The 24340-nt window shown below is 43.9% G+C and overlaps 1 protein-coding gene across 1 annotated transcript in view; it reads left to right on the top strand.

Moving 5' to 3' along the window:
• Positions 1 to 24340, top strand: part of ZNF839 (zinc finger protein 839) — a 56075-nt gene that overhangs the window by 8436 nt on the left and 23299 nt on the right. The window contains exons 2-6 of the mRNA XM_030214540.1: positions 4054 to 4962; positions 8195 to 8425; positions 8909 to 9001; positions 15030 to 15182; positions 17613 to 17738. Coding sequence (XP_030070400.1) covers positions 4054 to 4962; positions 8195 to 8425; positions 8909 to 9001; positions 15030 to 15182; positions 17613 to 17738 — 1512 coding nt within the window. The remainder of the gene's footprint in view (positions 1 to 4053; positions 4963 to 8194; positions 8426 to 8908; positions 9002 to 15029; positions 15183 to 17612; positions 17739 to 24340) is intronic.

The following is a 24340-nucleotide window of genomic DNA, read 5'->3' as shown; positions in this document are numbered from 1 at the left end:
AGGGTAAGGAGCAAACCTCCCACCCTCCTGCCTCGGGGTCCACTCTGCACAAAATGGTGGTATCCTTACTGGGTTGGGACTGGGTGCTGCCATTTTGTGCAGGGTGGGCCCCGAGGTGGGAGGTGTTTCTCCTGCCTTACTGCCTCCGTCTTTTTCCAGGTATTGGAGGGGTGGGCTCTAGAGCAGGTACATTTTTGCTGATCTAAAGAGTTGGCGTTCATGAAATACAGAAAAACTCAAGAAGAGGATGAAACTGAAAGAGGCCAAGAGAGAGAGAGAGACGTCTGGCGAAAGCGCAAGTGGAAGACCAAATGGCTAGAAATGTAAGGAGGGGCGACAACATTTCTTCAGGTATATTAGTGAAAGGAGGAAGACTAAAAATGGAATTGTGAGACTGAAAGATGCTACAAACTGCTATGTGGATAATGATGAAAAAAAAGCAAATGTGCTAAACAAATACTTTTGTTCTGTTTTCACTGAAGAAAATCCTGGAGAAGGACCACGATTGACTGGCAATAGTACATATGAGAATGGAGCGGATATCACCGTTCACAGAAGAGTGTGTATGAACAACTTGAAAATCTAAAGGTGGACAAAAGCCATGGGACAGGATGGGATCCATCTTAGGATATTGAGGGAGCTCAGAGAGGTTCTGGCAGGTCCTCTTAAAGATTTGTTTAATAAATCCGTGGAGATGGGAGAGGTTCTGTGGGATTGGAGAAGAGCGGATGTGGTCCCTCTTCACAAAAGTGGTGATAGGGAAGAAGCTGGAAACTACAGGCCGGTAAGCCTCACTTCGGTTATTGGAAAGTAATGGAAGCGATGCTGAAGGAAAGGATAGTGAATTTCCTGGAAGCCAATAAGTTGCAAGATCCGAGACAACATGGTTTTACCAAAGGTAAATCGGGCCAAACTAATCTCATTGCATTCTTTGACTGGTTTACCAGAGAATTGACTCAAAGATGTGCTATAGATGTAATCTACTTAGATTTCAGCAAAGCCTTTGACACGGTTTCCCACAGCAGGCTCTTGAATAAATTTGACAGGCTGAAGATAGGACCCAACGTGGTGAACTGGATTAGGAACTGATGGACGGACAGATGCCAGAGGGTGGTGGTTAATGGAATTCACTCGGTTGAGGGAAAGGTGAGTGGTGAAGTGCCTCAGGGATCGGTGCTGGGGCCGATTCTGTTCAGTATATTTGTGAGTGACATTGCCGAAGTGTTAGAAGGTAAAGTTTGCCTTTTTGCGGATGATACCAAGATTTGTAACAGAGTGGACACCCTGGAGGGAGTGGAAAACATGAAAAAGGATCTGCAGAAGGTAGAAGAATGTTCTAATGTTTGGCAATTAAAATTCAATGCAAAGTGATGCACTTAGGGAGTAGAAATCCACGGGAGATGTATGTGTTAGGCAGTGAGAGTCTGATATGTACAGACAGGGAGAGGGATCTTGGGGTGATAGTATCTGAGAATCTGAAGGCGACAAAACAGTGTGGCAAAGCGGTGGCCGTAGCCAAAAGGTTGTTAGGCTGTATAGAGAGAGGTGTGACCAGCAGAAGAAAGGAGGTGTTGATGCCCCGTACAAGTCGTTGGTGAGGCCCCACCTGGAGTATTGTGTTCAGTTTTGGAGGCTGTATCTTGCTAAAGATGTAAAAAGAATTGAAGCGGTGCAAAGAAAAGCTACAAAAGTGGTATGAGATTTGCGTTACAAGACGTATGAGGAGAGACTTGCTGACCTGAACATGTATACCCTGGCGGAAAGGAGAAACAGGGGTGATATGATACAGACGTTCAAATATTTGAAAGGTATTAATCCGCAAAAAAAACTTTTCTGGAGATGGGAAGGCGGTAGAGCTAGAGGATATGAAATGAGGTTGAAGGGAGGCAGAGTCAAGAGAAATGTCAGGAAGTATTTTTTTCACGGAGGGAGTGGGTGGAATGCCCTCCTGCGGGAGGTAGTGGAGATGAAAACGGTAACAGAATTAAAAAATGTGTGGGTAAACATAAAGGAATCCTGTTTAGAAGGAAATGGATCAACAGAAGCTTAGCAGAGATTGTGTGGCAGGGCTAGTGGTTGGGAGGCGGGGCTAGTGCTGGGCAGACTTCTACGGTCTGTGCCTTGAAAATGGCAGATACCAATCAAGGTCAGGTATACATATAAAGTAGCACGTATCAGTTTATCTTGTTGGGCAGACTGGATGGACCGTATAGGTCTTTCTCTGTCATCTACTATGATTAGGCCACTAAACTACCAGGGCTTTTAAGATAGGCCTGGGCTTGCTCAGCCTAAGGGGTTTCACCAGGGGTGGGGGGAGGTAGGAGGGAGCGTGAGAGGGGGTGGAAAAAATTGTTCTGGAGGTCTCAGGTGTGTGGACTAATAATTATATGTTGTTGATTGTTTTTCTTCACCTGCAGGTTGTGGATGCAGGCTGTTTTCTTTATTTTTCAATTGTATTGCTGAGAACTCCAATAAAGATAATGATTAAATTTTTTTCCATAGTACTGAAGTCATTAAAACAGAATAGAAATGTTTAAAATAAATAAAATAAAATTGTACAAAAAAAAAAGGTAGGCCTGGGGTGGGCCTGCTTTTTGTCAGGGAACCGACAGTTTCAGCTTTGGTTTTGTCTGAAACTGTGTAGCAAATTTCATCCACAAATTTGGTTTTGGTCATCCTCTACCAAGGATTTACAAGGATGCTGTAAAGAAAAAGGTATCTCTATTCTGAAACAAACCACTGAGTTATGCATAGTGAATAGTGGCATCGGTAAGAATGGACTTTTATCACTGGTGAATTATCTGTATTGAAAAATTGAGATAAAATCCTGGTATGCATCCCTCAGAAATGTGCATGGGCTAAACAAATTAAAGATTGGATGTAGCTTTTGACTTACCAGCTTATGCTGGGACTCGTGGCATGATTTTATATATTTAAAACCCTTTCTATGCAGTTTTTCTAAATAAAATAAAAACTGCTTACAGTGTTACTTAGTATGGATCAGGTGGCCTGTGGGACTATGTGCAGAGACTCATTGCAGGGCCTCATTTGCATATATCAGTAAGAGCTGAAAAGTGGGACCATTTGTGAAAGAGTTGCGCAGTGGTAGGATATGGATCACTGTTCAAAAATAAGTCATTGAAATTATAGCATGCATATTAAGAACCTCAAGTCTAATTTGGAGAAGTCAAATGAAGTTTATATGTTTTGTAAATTTGTATTCTATGCTAGGAATAATGTTAACTTTTTTTCTCTCTCTCTCAGCTGGCAGAGGCTGAAGGTGCTATGAAAGAAGTGTCAGCAACAGCTTGTCAGGAGTAGGAAGTTTCAGCCATTGTACAACAATGATGCATATTGTCTGGAACACCAGTGTGCATGTTCTGATCTTGGCCAAGGTCTCTATGACAAGGCTAAATAGTGGATTATTATTAAAAACAAAAAGCGGGGGTGGTGAAAACTCTGCAGTTGAAAGGAGGTGTACTGTGCCATAGTTTTATTTATTTATTGCATTTGTATCCCACATTTTCCCACCTATTTGCGGGCTCAGTGTGGCTTCCAATACATTGTGAATGATGGAAATACAGTGTGTTACAGTACGATTATGGGTTACATTGTGAGGAGTTATGGGAAGAGAGCTGGAAACCCACCAGAGGGATAGGAAGAAACTGCTTGGCCTCTCCAAAAAATATCAATATATGGCAGTGGTTCCCAAACCTGATCCTGGAGGCACCCCAGCCAGTCAGGTTTTTGGGATAACCACAATGAATATTCATGAGATATTTGCATACAGTGGAGGCAGTGCTTGCAAATATCTCTCATGAATATTCATGTGGATATCCCCAAACCTGACTGTCTGGGGTGCCTCCAGGACCAGGTTTGGGAACCACATATATATGGTATCAAACTGTTGTACATTGACCTGTGGAGGTCTATCACTGTAGCTGGTTATTGCTAAGTGCTATATAATCAATTGTAGAATCTTAAAAAAGAAAAAAAAATGGACTTTAACAACTTCTCTCTCTTTTTTTTTTTTTTTTTTACATTTTTTTAAAGCCGTTACAAGCTATTCGGATTAAAGTGCAGCCAAAAGAAAGCAAAGAAAAACTCATGCCGCCTCTTGAAACAATTCAACCCCAAACTGTAAAAATTAATCAGCCAATCAATGGAAATTCTACTGCCTCAAGACTGAATATTCTTGGTCCTCAGATTATTCGGATACAACCTGTTACGGGAAGTGGGCAGCAACAGTTTTTCTTACGTGGTTCTTCAGATCCTTCAATTCAGCTCCTTGTGCAGAGACCCCTACCCCCTGTTGGACCTGTGTCTAAGAAGACAGCCATAGGTAAGATATTGAATGGAGAGAAAATTTACCCCATGGTATCAACTGTCATCTCTGAAAATATAACTGCTGTTCCAAGCAGTTCTCTGACCGCTGGTCCTGAGCACAAACAGAAGGACAAGCTAAAGGTAAAAAAGCCTTTGAAAATAAAAACCCGCTCTGGGAGAATTTCACGTCCTCCAAAATATAAAGCTAGAGATTACAAGTTCATCAAAACAGAGGATTTAGTCGATGGGCGTCTGTCAGATTCTGATGACTATTCTGAACTAAGTGTAGAGGAGGATGAAGGAAAGCAAGAAGATGCCTTACTCAGTCCCTTAAGTTATAATCTGAAGCCTAAAACATTTAAATGTGAGGCTTGTGAAAAGTCATATATAGGAAGAGGAGGATTAGCACGGCATTATAAACTTAACCCTGGACATGGAAAACTGGACTCTTCACAGCAAAAGCCAGTGCCTGGGAACAAACTAAATGGACTGGTCTCCCCAGGGAATGTAGGTGGAGCAGATGATGGTATCAGGCTAACCTTTCCTGAGTTGTCAGTTATGGCTGTCTTAAAAAATGAAAGTGTATCATCACCATCAACACTGGAAGCCACAGTGGGTTCCCAGAATGGCCAAGAGGTACTGTAATGTTTCTAGGCTCAAAAATAGTTATATGCAATGTAAAATAGAAATATATTACTATACTGATTTTAGGCTTGTATGGAAAGTTATAACTTTCTGCCCAGGTACCAAAGCCTCCAGCTCCTGTAGGGAAGATCTACTTTTATGGTGTCAGGTACTGTGCCCAGCTTTCTGAATAGTAATCTACTTTGCCACTGGGGGCAGTATAGTAGTACTCCATGAGAAGGATGAACAAAATGTTAGCACAGTTTGGACAGTAGCTTCATATAAAACTGGATATGTTTATTATGGCTTGATATACTGCCTTTCAAATAAAAATCAAAGCGGTTTACAATAAAATTCCAGTAACAGGAAAGGAACTACAGATCCAGAATAGGACAAGGAGTCTCTGGGATGCTTTAAGGGATTGTTGCTGCTGTGACAGGAAGGTTGTAGGCTGCACACTGTAGGTGTGAGCCAGAACAGGTAGAGTAGGTAAGGACAGAAATTAAACTTTTTTGTGTGTGTGCATTGTATATTAGGCCAGTAAAATATTGCTCAAAAAGTACTATGTTCTTCCCCAGAAATACTTTTCTTACAGGAAATAACTCTGTGATTCTATTTGAATGCTTTGAATGGGCTAGAGTAGCTAAGCTAGAGATCCAAAGCAGAGCTGAACCCAAGAGGACAATCATGTATGGAGTGTATCTAGTTATCAGATGTTACCTTTAGAATTGTGCAGTCACATATATAATCTGAGAAAAATGTTTTGTTTAAAACTTCTTGTGTTTTCTTTTAAAAACTATAAATCAAAATGGGTCTTTGGAAGGGTCAGTTTAATTGAAGCTGTTTGCTTAATAAAGCTTTCTATTTGTGGCTTTTTTTTAAACTGGGAGGGGGTGATTAAGTAGCACAACTTCTTGTCCTCCAGCATCATTATATTCATGCTGTTTCTCATCTTATGGCATTGCATGACCTAACCATTTCCCATTCAGTTCAGACTTTAAGTGCATCAACTCCATAGTACCACTCCTCTCATTTCCCTCTGCCCTTCTCTTCCACTCAGATTTTGTAGACTCTGTACTTTGTTTTTGTTGCTGCTGTATGCCTGGCATGGCCCTTTTGGATTTGTGCACCTTGCCCCTTCTCTGGCAGTATTCTGCCTAGAAATACCCTTTAAAAAACAAAACCTTTAAAGTCCAAAAACCATGATGCTTCCACTTCTTAGCCTTCTCTCATTAAACATGTTATAGTTGAGTGGTCACTAAACGTTTGTGTTGTGTGACTTGATATACAGTGCTGTGTTCACTTAATAGCAGTATAGAAGTTACTCCTGCCAGAATTCTGCACCAAAATTTCAAAATTCTGTGCACAAAATTTGCAAATTCTGCAGTTCTGTACACAAATTTTGTGATTTCTCAAGTTTGTTATAATTTAACCAATATTACAGTCCCCTCGTACTTAGATACCATCTATATTTTTCCAGGCCCGTCCCAGCACCCACAGCATCCATATTTTTTTCCAGACCCCTCCCTGCACCCACTCGTATCATCCATCTTTACAGCTCCCTCCCTCACATCCATTTTTTTACAACCCCCTCCATCCATACACACAACATCCACTTTTAATTTTTTCTTTTTTCACAACCCCCTCCACCCACATACTCTCATATAGCATCCACTTCTTTACAGCTCCCTCCCTGCCTGCACCCATAGGCCATCAATATATATGTATTTTGTTCAGCCCGCCCTTGCACTCACCCATGAGGTAGGGGCTGCATGGGAGTACCTCTTCAGGGCAGGAAAGAACCCCATTCTTTCCTGTTTGGCCTTCTGCCTCTACTCTCTGGCTCATGCTACCACTTTTTCTAAATGGCTACCGAGATTTCCTGCGGCAGTCTCACAAGATTACTGCTTGAAGGCTCGGCGGCCATTTTGAAAAAGTGGCAGCATGAGCCAGAGAGCAGTAGCAGCAGGCAGTAAAGAATAGGGTTCTTTCCTGCGGCTACAAGACTACCAGGTAGGCCTGAGAGGGCGGTGGCGGAGCCAGCCAGCCTTGCCTTCCTTTGCTGTGGGCTGGGGAGGGCCTACCAAGGCTCGGGGGGGGGGGGGGCGACAGGGAGGCTAACCATCAAGCCTCGGAGCGCAGATTCTGCGCAGACATGTGGAATTCTCTGTGGCTGCGGAATTCTGCGCTCTGCAGTCACACAGAATTTCGGCAGGAGTAAGAAGTGTTGAGCAGTATAGTATTTTCTGTAGGACTACCCCAGTAAATCCCTGGATTTTTTCTTTGGGTTCTAGCTCTCACATGCCTGTTTGCTTCTGGAGCTTTATAAGCAAACTGCTGCTGAGAACTAGGACAAGGCAATTTGGGGAAAGTCTTACCTATCTTTTCCAGTCCCCTTCGCTATCTTTATTCAAGGCAAAAAATGAGATGCGATAGAGAGGGAGGGATGATTTTACCCCCCTGTTTACTAAGCCGCACAGAAGCCGCTAGCGCGGCTTAGTAAATGGGTTTAGTTTGGAAAATCAGCTTTTCATCTGTTGCTGGTGCATGCATTTCATTGTAAGTGGAGAACATTGCTAGAATCTGCATACAGATTATTTCCTAGGGAAGAGAGAGCCTTGATAATCCTTTCTCTGCTACTGTGCATTTCTTTAGTTTTGTAAACTTCATAAAGCTTTAACACTGCCTTACCAGCTCTCAGCAGAGAATAAATTCTGTTCATGTTGATACTGAGAACGCTCATGTGTTTGCGACAGATTTTGAAAATGTAACAACTAATGTGCTTGCTAGGTTAGTCCACTCCAGTGAATGGAAATAAAGCCAATAAACAAACAAAGGTGATACCATTTTATTGGATTGGCCAAATATATTCTTAATTCCTTCTAATTTTTTAGATTAAAAAGCTACTCAAGAAATGTAATACATTAATCTAGTAAAAGTGGTGTATTTTTTTTGTTTTGTTTGACTTTCATTTCCATGCATTCAGGAGGACTAACATGGCAACAGTACTAGTTTATCTAAGATGGAAGATGCTACCTACAGCTGTAAAAAAGAAATATGTCCAAATTCGCTGAAAAGAAAGCAAAGCTGAAAGACCTGCCCATTTTGTTTGCACTAGAAGGGAGTTTTAAGTCCTGAAAGCCACTCCAGTAAAATGGTATTGCCTTGTATTCCTTTGTTTGACCTTTTTATTTCCATGCAAAGGTAAATGAAATGTTCTCATGCTTAGTGTAAAACATTTTAGACTAGCAGATTGACAGAAGACGCAAGATTGCTGGAGCTGATGCAACAAACTGAAACTTCAGATTGGAGCTTTGAAAATCCACAGGGATCTGATCAGCTCCAGGGAACTGAGTGCGGGCAACCAATAGTCCCTGGAAGACACAGGCGTGGCAGACCTGGGAGACCCCCCAAATCCCTTAGCACGGTATCAGCAGAACACCACAGAGTGCGAAGAAAAGGGAGGCTAAAAGAGGTATATTCCCCCCCCCCCCCCCCCCCCCCCCGAAAAAAAAAAAAAAAGCTTAATTTGGTAGTGCTCAGATTTGGTTTATATGTATGTTTTGTCAGTATAAACTGAATATGTACTATTTCAGGTTTGTTTTAAAATGTAACATAATGGGATGCCAGAATTTACTTAGTGTATAACGATTTTGGTGCATGCATCTTTCTTTTTAAGAATTGCATTTCCAGGATAGTTATCTGTATGGGACAAGTTCAGATTGAAGGGGGATCAGAAAAATGGCCTTTAAAAATTACCAGTTGAGAGAGGGATGTTCTCAGAAGTCTGTAATTGGCCAATAATGGGGGTCGTAGGCTTAGGCTGAGTCTTGAGAATGCTCTAGTGCTGTTAGTATGGCATAACTGAAAGTATAAAATCAGTTTTTCTTCTGTTGTGGAGACTAATGTTTGTTCTTTGCCTTGTGTTTGCTTTTGCTGCTGAAATGCTATTTGATAGTTGCTCTATCAGTGTAGCAGTGAAGATGTCATGGAAGTGGCTCTCCCATATCTTACAAAGATTGTTACCGTTTATGAATTTTTGCTGATGAAGGTGAGTGTGGAAAGGGCAAAGAAAACGCCCAACTTGACTGTCTTAACATTTGTTAAAAAGAAACATTTGTGAACTTGGGCAAAAGGTTAACTGGCCTGCTTGCTTTTTATTATTTTGTATTACCTATCTAGAATATTATGTGCAATTCTGGTCACCACATCTCAAAAAAGATATAGCGGAATTAGAAAAAGGTACAGAGAAGGGTGATGAAAATGATAAAGAGGATGGAACGACTTCCTTATGAGGAAAGGCTAAAGCGGTTAGGGCCTATCCCTCTGCCTGTCGGCGTACCTCAGGGTTCTGTTCTTGGTCCCCTCCTCTTTTCTATCTACACTTCTTCCCTTGGTTCATTAATCTCATCCCATGGCTTTTCCTACCATCTCTATGCTGATGACTCCCAAATCTACCTTTCTACCCCTGATATCTCACCTTGCATCCAAACCAAAGTTTCAGCGTGCTTGTCTGACATTGCTGTCTGGATGTCTCAACGCCACCTGAAGTTAAACATGACCAAAACCGAGCTTCTCATTTTTCCCCCCAAACCCACCTCCCCACTCCCCCCGTTTTCTATTTCTGTTGATGGCTCTCTCATTCTCCCTGTCTCCTCAGCTCGAAACCTTGGGGTCATCTTTGACTCTTCTCTCTCCTTCTCTGCTCATATCCAGCAGACCGCCAAGACCTGTCGTTTCTTTCTTTACAACATCCGTAAAATCCGCCCCTTTCTTTCCGAGCACTCTACCAAAACCCTCATCCACAATCTTGTCACCTCTCGTTTAGACTACTGCAATCTGCTTCTTGCTGGCCTCCCACTTAGTCACCTCTCCCCTCTCCAATCAGTTCAAAACTCTGCTGCCCGTCTCGTCTTCCGCCAGGGTCGCTTTACTCATACTACCCCTCTCCTCAAGTCGCCTCACTGGCTCCCTATCCATTTTCGCATCCTGTTCAAACTTCTTTTACTAACCTATAAATGTACTCACTCTGCTGCTCCCCAGTATCTCTCCACACTCGTCCTTCCCTACACCCCTTCCCGTGCACTCCGCTCCATGGATAAATCCTTCTTATCTGTTCCCTTCTCCACTACTGCCAACTCCAGACTTCTTGCCTTCTGTCTCGCTGCACCCTACGCCTGGAATAAACTTCCTGAGCCCATACGTCTTGCCCCATCCTTGACCACCTTTAAATCTAGACTGAAAGCCCACCTCTTTAACATTGCTTTTGACTCGTAACCACTTGTAACCACTCACCTCCACCTACCCTCCTCTCCTCCTTCCTGTACACATTAATTGATTTGATTTGCTTACTCTATTTTTTGTCTATTAGATTGTAAGCTCTTTGAGCAGGGACTGTCTTTCTTCTGTGTTTGTGCAGCGCTGCGTAAGCCTTGTAGCGCTATAGAAATGCTAAATAGTAGTAGTAGTAGGCTTTTCAGCTTGGAGAAAAGATGGCTGAGGGGAGATATGATGGAGGTCTATAAAATGAGTGGAGTGGAATGGGTATACGTGAATCGCTTGTTTACTCTTTCCAAAAATACTAGGACTTGGGGGGCATGTAATGAAGCTACAATGTAGTAAATTTAAAATGAATCGGAGAAAATATTTCTTCACTCAACATGTAATTAAACTCTGGAATTCGTTGCCAGAGAATGTAGTAAAAAGCAGTTAGCGGGTTTTAAAAAGGTTTGGATAGCTTCCTAAAAGAAAAGTCCATAAGCCATTATTAAAATGGACTTGGGGAAAATCACAATACAGGTGCTGTGTGCTCGGTGACTAACAACAGTCTACCATATCTGTTTCATATGGTGGACTGTTGAGTTAGTCACCGAGTACACAGCACCTGTATTGTGATGCATACTAATGCACCTGTATTGTGATGCATACTAATGACTGGAGGTGGCGTATTTGAACAGCCAACGGAGGTTTAACGGACATAGAGTTTGTCCATGAAGAACAGTCATCAGCGTTTATGTGGAAACATTTTCACTGCATCCATGCGGAAGGCGTGGCGTTTGTAGGAAAAGGACTATTTTGCTGGCAGGACTGAGTTTTGATTGAGTATGATATAATGTATAAGCATGGCAAAACATATGCACAATACGAAACAGTATAAGTATGCAGTTTAAAATGTAAAATCAACTGTTTTGTATTTGAATTAAATACAGGTGTGCAAGGTGAGCGGAGGAGTGAATGTGTGAGGTTTTAATAGTAGGCAGCAGTGCTAGTGAGGTTAGTGGGCATTGCAATATAATAAAATGTTTGTCTGATATTTCATGCCAAGTGTTTTTTTTTTCTACATAGAACTCTCACTTCTGTACTTGCACATGTCTGTTGGTAAATTTTCCATATGCATTGCCCCTCCTCACACATTTTTGTGCTTGGCATGTAAACTTGAGTGCAGGTTATAGAATAGTGCCAGTTAGGTGAGTAACTTAAATTAGATTCTAATTGGCACTGACCACAATAATCAGCTATAATTGGATTTAATTGGTACTAATTTGCAGTTACAACTGCACTTAGTTAAAATTCTATAACCTTAATGCTTAAATCTTTAGCGTGTAACTGCTAGGGGTGTGTGGATTTGGGGGGGGGGGGGGCACAGGAGTGGCTGCATTAAGGTTATAGGATACTGTCAGTTATGTGCAAGCATTTACACCAGCCTTTGACATGATGTAAGTGGTCACGTCTAAACTTTAAGTGCATCAATGCAGACTTACATTAGTATTCTAAGAGTTTTATAGAACTTGAGCTTAGTGCATGTACTGTAGATGCCTGACTTTAGACGACTTTTCAGAATTATCCCCTGCACGTCTAACCTTTTTAGAGCTTTCTCTCTGATAATTTAAAAGCTACCTTCTTTCTCAGGATATCTGTAAACGGTCATAATTAAAGTGATGGATCAAAACAGACAAAACAAATAAAAAATATAAATAATTATAACATACTTAAGGCCAATATTCTACTAATTTGTTCTATTATTTCTTATTGCAAATGAAATTTTGAAAATTGAGGAAAAAATCCTCAGCAGGTTAAGAGCGTTAGGAATGTATAATCCTTCCATGCTCAGGCACAACTTCAATATCACATTGGTTAAGAAAAACCTCCAAAATCATGCAAGTGTTCTGCATGTATTTTTCACAGAAATAAATATATTTTACAGTCTTTAATCTTTACAATCTTACATCAACAATGATCCGTCACATGAAACAATTTCTTCAAGAAGAGAGCTGAATCAGTCACTCTTTAACACACAGTTAATACTTTATATAAGGGTGGGTAATGAAGGAGGGAAGGGGATTGAGGAAGAGGTGTATTAGGATGCACAAATTATATAGTTTTGAGTTACTAGAAATGACTACAGCATTGGAATGTTAATTATAATTGATGATAGTAGATGGGGAAAGTGAGATAATATGATGGGGAGACCACGAGATGGGAGGGGAATCCCCTATGTAATGTTCTTTCCTGCACAACGTATGGTCTTGTTTTGCTGTTACATTTATAGCCTAATTGGGCAGTGGGATGCTATTGCCTAATAAACTCAATCCATTGGAGGGAAATAAAATGTTACAATGTTAAAATGTTGAAGCATAAACAGAGGGAGGACGTGGTGGTGGTGGGGGGATAAAACGATAAAAGTTTGATGACTGTACGTGGCAAATTGCCTTAATTGTTTTTATTTTGAAGTGTCATCAATAAAAACATTGAAATATAACACACAGTTAATATATTGTTTGAGCCAGCAGTCTTTTAACATATGCACAGTGTGTAACACATTATGCACGGAGTAAAGCAGCACTTCATCTTGACATGATCCCAATAGGGACCTTCATTTCACAAAAGCATCTTCTAGGGATAACAAAATGCTTCTGTGACGTTAAGCCTGCCAAACGTCTGCGGCCAAGACTAGACTACACAGTGCAGCTTTCAGTCATCGCAGAAGTTTATTCACCTCCTTGATGCATTTGAGCTCCAAGACCAAACTCTGGTCTTCTGCATCATGGGGCCAAGATCAATCAAGGAGGTGATTGAACTTCTGCGGTGATTGAAAGCTGCGCTGTGTAGACCATAGTTAAGAGGTTGACTCTGTGGAATGACCTTGGCCCCATGATGCAGAAGACCTGAGTTTGATCTAGGAGCTCGTGCATCAAAGAGGTGATGGGTGCTGATGATATAATAGTGATCCTTGCTAAGACTACAATAGTGCAGCAGAGACTTCTCTCTAACCCTAAGTCAGTGAAGGGACTCAGGTTTTCTAGTCATGCTGTTCTGGTAGAGGAGGTTTTTATAAGATACTAGTAAATAAGGCCCGTTTCTGACTCAAATGAAACGGGCGCTAGCAATGTTTTTCTGGGGGTGTGTTTGCTTGAGAGAATGTGTGTGCGAGTGACTGTGTGTGAGAGAGAGAGAGAGAAAGAGAGAGAGTGTGCGAGGGTGTGTGTGTGAGAGAGAGAGTGTGTATGTGAGGCAGAGAGTGCGTGCGAGTGCGTATGTGAGAAACTGACTATGATTGTGTTTCACACAGATTCAGTGTGTGTGAGAGACAGTGAGAGAGTATGTGTGCAGTACACAAACTGAGTCGTAGAGAGTATGTATGTGAGCGAGTGTGTAAGTGATTGAGGGTGGGGTGTATTTGTAGGTTGGTCTTTTTTTTGGGGGGGGGGGGGGGGTGATTTGGGTGAATTGCCGTGCTTGCAAAGTTGGATGGAGTGGTGTGTGGCGTTGTTGCAGTGATGATATACACAGAGAGAGAGTGTTTTAGTGTGCATGTTTCATTGTGCATGTTTTGTATTTTTTTTAGTGGTTGTTTGCTTTTGAAAGTTCATGTGTGTCAGAGAGCTTCATTTTGTGTGTCTGTGTCTCTGAATCTGTGTGTGTGTGTGTAAGTGATTGAGGGTGGGAGTTTTGTGGTGTGTGTTTCTGTGGTTTTTTTTTTTGTGTGTGTTGGCTGGGGGACTCGTGGATCTCACTGTGCAGATGTGTTTGCAGTGTTGCTAGGTCCGAACGGTGTACCTTTAAATTCATTTTTCTTGCATGCATTCTTTCAGCTCAGAGATGGAGATCATCTGTGAGTTCGTTTGTTCCTTTCTCTTGAAACTTGTTTTGGGTTTTGCCTGTTGTTTTGAGTGCTCCTGTTCTTTTACAGCCACCATTTTATGGTCCCGATCAGTTATTTATTATGTCTTTCCCCTTGTGATGGCGTAGCGGGACAAATCTGTTGTGTGGTTTTGCAAGCTCATTGTTGATGATCTTCCCAGCTACTACTTTGTCGTCAGGCACCGCTTTGATTTGTAAGTAAGTTTTTAAGTGCTGTGAAAGCTTTTTTTTTTTTTTTTTCTTCTGTGGAGGGTGGCTGGGCGACTCGTCAGTTTTGCTTTGTTTTGAGGAGTACGGTGCTCCGTGTTCTTGGTAGTGGCGTCGTTTGCAGCACTTTGATACAGGTGACAGGCGCCTGTGCTTTGGATGTAGGCATTCTGGTGCATTGACGGAGGGGGGGGGGGTGTATGGGTTGAGCGGCTACCAAGAGGATGCGGGAGGCGGGACGGTGACGTTTGCGTCGGGGGATGTGTGGGTTTAGGTGCGGTCTGGGGGGGTGGAGCGTCGGAGGGTGCTGGAAGTGCCGATTCGCTGTCATAGCCCCGCCTTCGACGTCATCACGTTGTGACGCGAGGGCGGGGCAGACACTCATGGGGAAAAATTCCAATCTGTGCCATCTCAAAAACGGAAGTGGCAGCTTCATTTAGAACGTTGGAGTTGCGAATTATGTGCGGAAGGGGCGTGGCTGAGGGCGGGTCTATGAGAGAGTGAGTGGTGCAAGTGAGTGTTGCTGACAGCCCAGTGTTTCCCTGCCACAGAGTGAGCTTCAGAATGTTTGAGGTGAGACTTATTTATATAGATAGATGGGGGGGAGGGGGGTCATAAGTATGGGGGCAAATAAGGTTTAAATTAAATTTATTTAACTTGATGTACTGTTCTTAGCAAGAGTACAGCAGAGCAGTTTACAATCTAAACTAGTTTGATTTTTGTTTTCTAAGGTGGAAAAAGGTCACCCAGCTAAGGCATTTTTCCCAGACGTATACAAAGAATTTGAAGACCTGCATAATCTTGTAAAAATTATGGCTCAAGAGTATTTTAATAGTCCTGCATTACTGAGTTCTCAGCAGATGTTGGAAATAAAGAATCCAAAGGTAAGCCAGTGGGTGCTTGTTCTGTATTAAAGGTTAGTACTTCCTTTTTGTTGAGGAAGTAAATAATGTTTTTATACTCTTAACAAGCAACGTCTTAGAATAGCTAAGTGCTTTTTTTTTTTTTGTGTGTGGTTGGATGTGATGGAAAGGTTCTAGAAAAATCTGTCAGACCTGTGTAATGTTTAAAATTTAAAGCTAACTTCATCCCAGATTTTTAAGCACCCTTTAAAAAAAATAACCAGAAATGTTTCTGCAACATCATCCTTTCAGTATTCCTTTCCCCCAATATATGATTTCAACCAAATTGAAAATAAATTGACATTTGAGGCTTATTCCCTTCTCCTCACCTTGATATTTAAAATTGTAAGCCAGACCTATACTGTTGGTTTGAATATTTTAACTTTTGACTTTTATGCTTAGTCTAGAAGTTGGTTAGTCTGGTTTTCATACTGGTGTATGTAAGTTCTCTCTCTGTGTTCAAATATTTTTCAACTCTGAGCCACATAATCAGAAATCTGTATACAGGCCACATAAATAGTTTATCCTGTTGTAGCATGATTTATACTAGAACTGCACATCACTTCAAATTTGTAATCGCATGATCGCTCACAATTAAAAATTTTAATCGCGCAGTTGTGCACATAGTTTCCTGTTCACATTTTCACCTGCATAGCGCAAAATACAGACTTCAGATATAAACTCAAAACTGACATACTGCATTTCAATTACTAAACTGAAAATAAAATAATTTCTGTTACTTTTATGGTCTGGTTGTTTTATATTTCTAATCATCTTATTCCCTGTCTCTGGTTCTGTTCCTCTGTCTGTGCTTTGAGCACTATTTTCAGGGCTTCCTCACTCCTATTTTTTTTTCTCTCCTCCTCCTCTTCTTCACTTCTTCCCATATAACCTCTTTTCACATTCAACTTTTGCCATTTTTCTTCCTCCTTATACTTGTCTTCTTTCTATCCCTTCCCCTTCATCCACGGGCACCGTCTCCTCTCTCCTTCGGTCTCTGTTCCTCTCCCCTCCGTGGGCACCATATCCTCTCTTCTGTCTTTCCCTTCCTCTCCTACTCTCCCCTCCCACACCGACAGCATTTTCTCTCCTGCCACCCCACTCTCTGGCATCTCATGTCCCCCCTCCCCCCCCCATTGCCGCACGGCAGCCTTTTTTCTCCTGCCACCCCTTGTTCTCTGGGATTTCATTTCCCACTCCGTGCAGCCCTCCAAACTTGCCTTGTACACTTGGCGGCATTAAACACATGCTTCTGCACTCCTCTGCAGCCAGAGCCCTCCCTCTGTGGCATCTGACTCCTGTAGCAGGAAACAGGAAGGTTCATCAGAGAAGTCTGATGCTAGAGAGGGAGGGCTCTGGTTGCAGAGGAGTGGAGCAGCATGTACTTAATGCCGGTGTGTACAAGGCAAGTTTGGAGGGTGGCGGCAGAGGGGTAAGATGCCAGAGAGCGGGGTGGCAAGAGAGAAAAGGCTGCTGGTGTATGGCAACAGCACGGGGGGGGGGGGGGGGGGAATGAGATGCCATAGAGTGGGGTGGCAAGAGAGAAAAGGCTGCCGGTGTACAGCAGCAGTGAGTAGGAGGAGACAAGCTGCAGGTGGGAGAGGAGCAGAGATAGGAGACAGCAGCACGATATGATTATTTTATTAAGGCAAGTTTAATAATTGTAATGTGTTAATCGCATTAAAACGCGTTAAATGAACAGCCCTAATTTATACTCATCAAAATCTTTGAGTCTCTTCTGAAATTGAGCTCTTTGGTGGATATGAAGTTTCAACATGCATCAAAATCTTGTGTGCTAATTAGATACAATTTTTTAAATAATTTCAAGTAGGTCCAGACATAGCTGATCAGTTGGAGTTAGTTATTCAATTAAATTGTTGCAAGGCTTATGAGCAGCACAGACTAGGGGCCGGAAAAAAACTCACACTTGTACATCATTGTACACTGTTGATTTCCTATCATGTGTCCTATGTTTTTGGCTTTGAGAATATCCAGTATTTAGCCCCCCCCCCCCCCCCCCCAATTCTATACATGGCAGCTAAAGTTATGTGTGCAAATAGCACGCATTGCTGATTTACACACGCAACTTGATTAATTGGTGTTGGCCTTAATTGGGAGTTACACACACATTGTATTCTCTAACACTGTGCAAGGAACTCCTATAGCTTGTAATTTCAAAGAGGTGGGGAGAGGGGGTGTTCCAGAATTTACATACATTGTTACAAAATGGACTCGATTGGTGCCTAACTTAAGCATCTGCATTTACACCTGCTTTCAGCAGGTGTAATTGCCGGCGCCTAAAGGTAGGAGTCATTTATATGCTTGGCGCTATTCTATAAAGGATGCAGATCCTTTATAGACTAGTGCTCATCATTTATAGAATCTAGTCCTTATTGTCTGACTTTTTTATAGGTTGCGGAGACATTAGGGATCACAGAAAATGTTCTCACGAAACAAAAGCTTCATGAAGATTTTTCACCAAATTATTTAATTGATGATCAGCTATTTTCAGAGACAGAACAAAAATGCACAAAAGAGGTACTGTATTCAGCAATAATAATTCATTTTCTTAACTAATAAATATATTGAGGATTAAAGTGTCGTTTTCTGGTGAAGAATGTGTTTCAGAATGTCAGAGGCCATAGGTGCCCTGTATAAGAGGCTTGGGGAGGCTAACCCTCCCCAGCCCAGCTGTGACCTTCCCCGCCTGCCTCCTCCTCCAAACGTAGCCCCGACTCGAGTCCCACTGAATTCTATTGAGCGGCGGCAGGAACAAGCACTGCATTGAACCACTGCCGCTGCTTCTCTCCATAGCCAGCATAAGAACAAAAAGAAGTGCGGGGCCGCAGCACCGACAGTTCATGCCTGAAGGCTGCTGCGGCCCCTCGCTTCTTTTTGTTCTTGTGTCAGCGCTGCTGTAGAGAGGCCCAGAGGGAGAGAACATGGCTGGAAACGGTAAGGAAGTGAGGATGCTGGAAGAGAGAGAGAGAGAATGAGTGGAAAAGAGCAGGGGAGAGCCAGAGAGAAGATGCTGGATGGAAGAGGGGTACAGAGAGAGAGAGAGATGAGTGGAAAGATGGGGAGAGAAAGAGGGGACATAGGCAGGAGAGAGAGAAGCTACTGGGGGAGACCCTAGCTGTCAGATGGAGAAATGCTGAATGAAAGGAGGGAGAAAGAGGGAAAATGCTGGAAGGAGGGGGCAGAAAGAGGGAAGACGCTGGATGGAAGGGTAGAGAGGGAAAGATGAAAGACCTGGAAGAATGGGGGAGAGGGGACATGCTGAATGGAAAAGGGTCGAGAGAGAGAACTATCTAGAAGGAAGGGGAGATGGAAGGAGAGAGACAATGGACGGAAGGATTGGGAGAGGGTAATGGGTGGAAGGATAGAGAGAGAAAGAGGGATGACACTGGATGGAAGGGTAGGAGAGAAAGAGGGAAGGTGCTGGACATGGATGGATAGAGGGGAGGGAAGACAGGAAGGAGATTCACATGGATGGAGGGGATGGAAGAGAGGAGAAATCTGGACGTGGAGGGCAGGGATGGAGGGAAGGAAAGACAAAGGAAGGAGATGCACAAGGATGGAGGGGAAGGGAGAGGAGAAATGCTGGACATGGATGGAGGGGAGGGAAGTAGATGCACAAGGATGGAGGGGAAGGGAGAGGAGAAATGCTGGATATGGATGGAGGGAAAACTGCTGAATTTAAGAGCTGTATCGGAACACTGAAGGACAGGGCTACAGATGGTAGACAGGAAGCATAAGGACACAGGAGGATGGTGGACATGGTGAGAGAAAAAATATCAAATAGAAAGAAGACACTGCATAAAACAGAAGACACTGGGACCAAAGCGAATAGAAAAACTAAATGTTCAGACAACAAAGGTAGAAAAAAGTATTTTAATCGGAATATGCCAGCTTTTGGAAATGTGCATCTGTGATATTTTGCATTTTAAGTTTTAATTTTTCTAGTACTGCTGCATGCTGAGTCTGACTTCTTGAGGTAACTTTCCAGTTCAGTATTGTGCCTTCATATGAGATGTGTATGAAACTGGCTGAGATCCACAGTGGGTCAAGAAAGACTGACAGCTTTATGTTTACTGAACATTAAAAGTGATCTTGTTGGAGATATTAACCCTGAGCAGATCATTGACACCTATGATGTGAAGTCTAGTCGCCGGATGTTACTTCACTAATGTGACCATTTCATTTTGGGATTTTCCATGGATGGAAATAGCAGTGTTTAATAATTGATAACATTTTTGAATAGTATACATTGGTTAATATATGCTTTGAGCAACCACTTTTTTTCTTTGACATATACATATCTAATATCTAAATTTAATACAAGGTATTAATTGTGACTATTTTACTTATTTTTTTTTCTGTGTTGTCAGACAATTATGGATGTAAGCACCACCCATAACCCCACCCCCTTTAGCCTCCCCAAACAGTTGGGCCACCGACCGCCTATGTCAGAGGCGCTCTTAATGTATTAACCTTGCAAAATGACCATACACAGTATTTCAAAGCTGTAGACTGCATCTCCCTTTTTCCATTACTTTTCTTTAATGGATAGTGTAGCATTTAGAGCACCAGGCAGTGTTTCTTCTCCCTCTCTCCTTTGGAAAAGTAGTTATTAAAAAGGACACCAGCTTTTCCAAATCATTTTGCTCGATTTACCCATTATAGGGCAGCCAATATTTTATCGTGTGATATGCTTTATACAAAATGCTATCGAAAATAAACTAAGCAGCGGGACCTAGATGGATTGTCCGGAAGGCAAGAATATTTGGTGATGTATGTAATGTTATGCCTGTAAAGTACTAAGCTGTGATAACTTGGAGCGGGGGGCCCCTCGCCGATTAAGGGAGTCCTATTCCGTAGGTATGCTTACGGAGCAGAGGGAGCAAAGAGGGGAGAAGGGGAAGGGGAATGAGGGGGGAGGGTTAGAAGTTATAACGGGGAAGCAAGTTAGGGAAGATAAAGGGGATTTGGGGAGAAGATGGTATACAGTAAGAGGGAGTCAAATTAGGTGCGAAAGACTGAGGCTGTGGGAGCAGAACAAAAATACACCAAGGCAATGCTTATACAAATCCACAGTGCAAAAATTTGGTGGAGACAGGGGTAGATGGCCAAGACAGATAAATGGGACATGTTTGTTTGGAAATCATAAACAAACTATGTTATGCCTGCAAGGTTAATTACATGGAACGTGGGAGGCATAAGCTCCCCCATAAAGAGGGCAAAAATATTGACAGCCTTAAAGAGGCATAAAGCTGACATAGCATGCCTGCAGGAAACAAGGCTTACAGATCTAGAACATGCCAAATTACAAAGGCTTTGGGTGGGAGAGTGTTATGCGGCTTCCCCGCAGGGACGGAGAGGGGGCGTGGCAGTCCTCTTTTGTAAAGGCTTACAATACAAGGCTAAGTTGTTGGCCAAAGGGGAACAAGGGAATTACATTGTAATACAAATATGGTTACAGGGCATTGAATTTATTCTGGTTGGAATTTATGGACCTAACCTCTGTGACCCAAAATTCTATAATACAATAATAGGCCAATGTCTTAAATACCAACCTAAGCAGATCGTGGTGATGGGGGACCTTAACATGGTTGCAGACCCAGAACAAGATAGCACTAATCCCACATCCTTTCATTATACAGGTCAGCGAATGCAGGAATTTGATAAACTCTCCCAAACCCTGGGGCTCACCGACGCCTGGAGAACACTACATCCAGGGGAGCGAGATTATACCCATAGGTCTAGAGCACATGGAACCTTATCTCGGTTAGATTATATTTTAATAGACCGAAAAATGTTCCACCTGGTAAAGGCTGCAATCATAGGTCCAGAGGAGATATCGGATCACGCATTGGTCTGGGTAGACTTGGTCATGCCAGTAGATGACACGGGGGGCCGGGGTTGGAGGTTCCCAACATATTTATACTCGGACCCCAATTTCAAAGCTCACATAAATGCCAAATGGGAAGATTACGCTCTGAATAATGATATACATGCGCACGCACAACCAACGCTATTTTGGTCCGCCTCAAAAGCAGTGCTACGGGGGGAGGTAATTGCATACACTAGCTTGAAAAGGAAGAAAAGGGCACAAGGTTGTAATCCGTTGGGTTGGTCGTGAGCCCTTGGGCCCTGGCCGAGGCCAGCAGGGCGCCGACCCAGGCCAAGGGGAGACCGACCCACCACCGCACACCCCAGCTACACAATACCCCCTAAGCTACCCCTCCCCCCAGTCCCTCAGGAAGAAGGGAAATAGGCATACAGGCGGGCCTCGCGGCCGAACCGGAACCCACGCAGACAGAGCCACTCGTGCGAGCCTCACAGCTGAACTGGAACCCAATCACACACACGGAGGGGTGAAAGAACCCAGAGGGCCCCAAGATGCCAGACACGCGCTGAACACCAGCAATAGGGCAGAGGGGGAAACAAAGGACCAGAGCGGGCCACGCCCACGCAGGGGACTAGCGCAGGACAGGGGAACTCACACAGCAACCCCCCCCCCCCCCCCACCAGGGTAGGAGCCCCAGGCAGAAGCCAGAGGAACCAAACACAAAAGAAGGCAGAAAGCCTTTGCCTCAAACCCACTGTAGACAGAGGCACACAGAACATAAAGGGTTAAGCTTGTAGAGCCAGCAGAGAGAGAGTGCCATAAATCAACAAACAATCAGAGAGAACGCTTCCCCTCCCGAGAGGGAGTGGGGCCCATCCAAACAAACACACTGGCAGAGGCAGGAATACAATACACACAGTACACAAAGGGTTAAACTCACTGAGCCAGCAGGCCAGGACACTGGGAAGCGAAATCCTTAAAACAAACAAACAAAGGAGAACGCTCTCACTCAGCCCAGAGCCCCGGAGGCTGAGCAATGCCCAGCCCCCACTAAACCAACGAGCAGCTGACCCTGATTACAGAGCTACGCACACACACACACACACACACACAGCAGCAGCTAACCCAGAGGGAAGGAAAAGAATACTCTAAATCAACACAGATCCCTGTCAGAACCTAGAGCACGTTCTGAGAGAAACCTATCAGGCTTTCCTGTTACCACCAGATAAGTAACGCAAAAGCAGAGAAACTCTTCAGCTGCAGGCTAAAGTACTATCCCCTGACGTCAGCACAACCCTTGGCAGCCAATCAGAAGAGACGTCCCCCCTCCCCCTCAGCCAAACTGGCAGAATCATAACATCACCCCCCCTTCAAGGGCCCCCCCCCTACCCCGTCCACGAGGTTTAGGTTTGTGAGGGAAAAGGCGATGGAACCGTCTGACTAGGATTGGCGCGTGGACATGAGTAGCGTCCTCCCAGGAATTGTCTGCCGGTCCATATCCCTTCCACGCAATGAGATACTGGAGATGTCCCCGGAAGCGCCTTGCATCCAAGACATCCCGGACTTCGTATTCCCCCTGGGAGGCTGAGATGGCTGGACTAGCAGGCAACGCGGGCAAAGCCCCTTTTCTCAGAATCACAGGCTTCAGCAAGGACACATGAAAGGTGTTATGTACCCGTAATGTAGGTGGTAACTTTAGCTGATAACAGACCCGATTCACTTGCCTCACAATGGGATACGGGCCCACAAATCGAGGTGCAAAGCGGGAGGAGGGAATCTTCAGACGAAGATTACGCGTGGACAACCACACTACTACTACTACTACTACTTAGCATTTCTATAGCGCTGCCAGGGTTACGCAGCGCTGTACAAGTTTAAACACGGGGAGGGACAGTCCCTGCTCAAGAGAGCTTACAATCTAACGGTAACAGACTACGTAGTCAGTGTAGGTAACAGGAATGGGGAAGGTGGTTAGGCGCCAAAAGCAAGGGAGAAGAGATGGGCCTTGAGTAAGGACTTGAAGATGGGCAGGGAGGGCGCATGGCGTATGGGCTCAGGAAGTCTGTTCCAGGCATAAGGTGCTGTGAGGCAGAAGGGGCGGAGTCTGGAGTTAGCGGTGGTGGAGAAGGGTACAGATAGGAGTGATTTGTCCTGAGAGCGGAGGTTACGGGTGGGAACATACGGGGAGAGGAGGGTAGAGAGGTAATGGGGGGCAGCAGATTGAGTGCACTTGAAGGTCAATAGAAGAAGCTTGAACTGTATACGGTAGTGGATTGGGAGCCAGTGAAGCGACTTGAGGAGGGGGGTGATATGAGAGTATTGGTTCACGCGGTAGATAAGACGTGCAGCGGAATTTTGGACAGATTGAAGGGGGGATAGGTGGCTAAGCGGGAGGCCAGCGAGGAGAAGGTTGCAATAGTCAAGACGAGAGGTAACGAGCGAGTGGACGAGGGTGCGGGTGGTCTGTTCAGAGAGGAAAGGGCGAATTTTGCTAATATTATAGAGGAAGAAGCGACAGGTCTTAGCTGTCTGTTGGATATGGGCAGAGAAGGAGAGGGTGGAATCGAAGATGACTCCGAGATTGCGTGACACCAAGTCGCCAGGCTGGAAGTGCGGTTCCACTCTGCGAGACCGATCCGCTTGGCGTTTCATACGAGTGGAGGTCACTCGCAGCGCTTTCTGAACTGATGACCAAATTGCTTGGAGCGAGGTCACCGCATCAACCGCTGCCGGGACATCCAAGTTGGTTTTCAAGGGGGCTGGTATCCGCGGGTGTCGTCCATATACGATGTAAAAGGGCGACGCGCCCATGGCCGAGCTCACTCGGTTGTTATGAGCGAATTCTGCCCAAGGCAGCAGCTGACTCCAGTTGTTGTGGTGCTCATTGACATACATCCGTAGGAACTGCTTCAAGCATTGGTTCACTCGTTCTGTTTGGCCATTGGATTGTGGGTGATATCCCGACGAAAAGTTCAGCTTTACTTCAAGGGCCCGATTCAGGGCTCTCCAGAACTTTGAGACAAACTGTACTCCTCGATCAGAGGTAATAGATTCTGGCAGACCATGGAGACGAAAAATAGAGCTGATGAAATACTGTGCCAGCTTCACCGCCGAAGGAAGGGTAGGCATGGGTATGAAGTGGGCCATTTTAGAAAACCGGTCCACCACTACCAAGACAACTGTGTGCCCTTCAGAGTTAGGCAGATCCGTAACAAAGTCCATGGCAATGTGGGTCCACGGTCTCTCAGGTACCGGTAAAGGCATCAGCAACCCCTGGGGTCTCCGACGG

The sequence above is a fragment of the Microcaecilia unicolor genome, chromosome 9 (genome assembly GCF_901765095.1).
Source record: "Microcaecilia unicolor chromosome 9, aMicUni1.1, whole genome shotgun sequence".
NCBI classification, from domain to species: Eukaryota; Metazoa; Chordata; class Amphibia; order Gymnophiona; family Siphonopidae; genus Microcaecilia; species Microcaecilia unicolor.
This window is presented reverse-complemented; position numbering and strand designations above follow the sequence as displayed.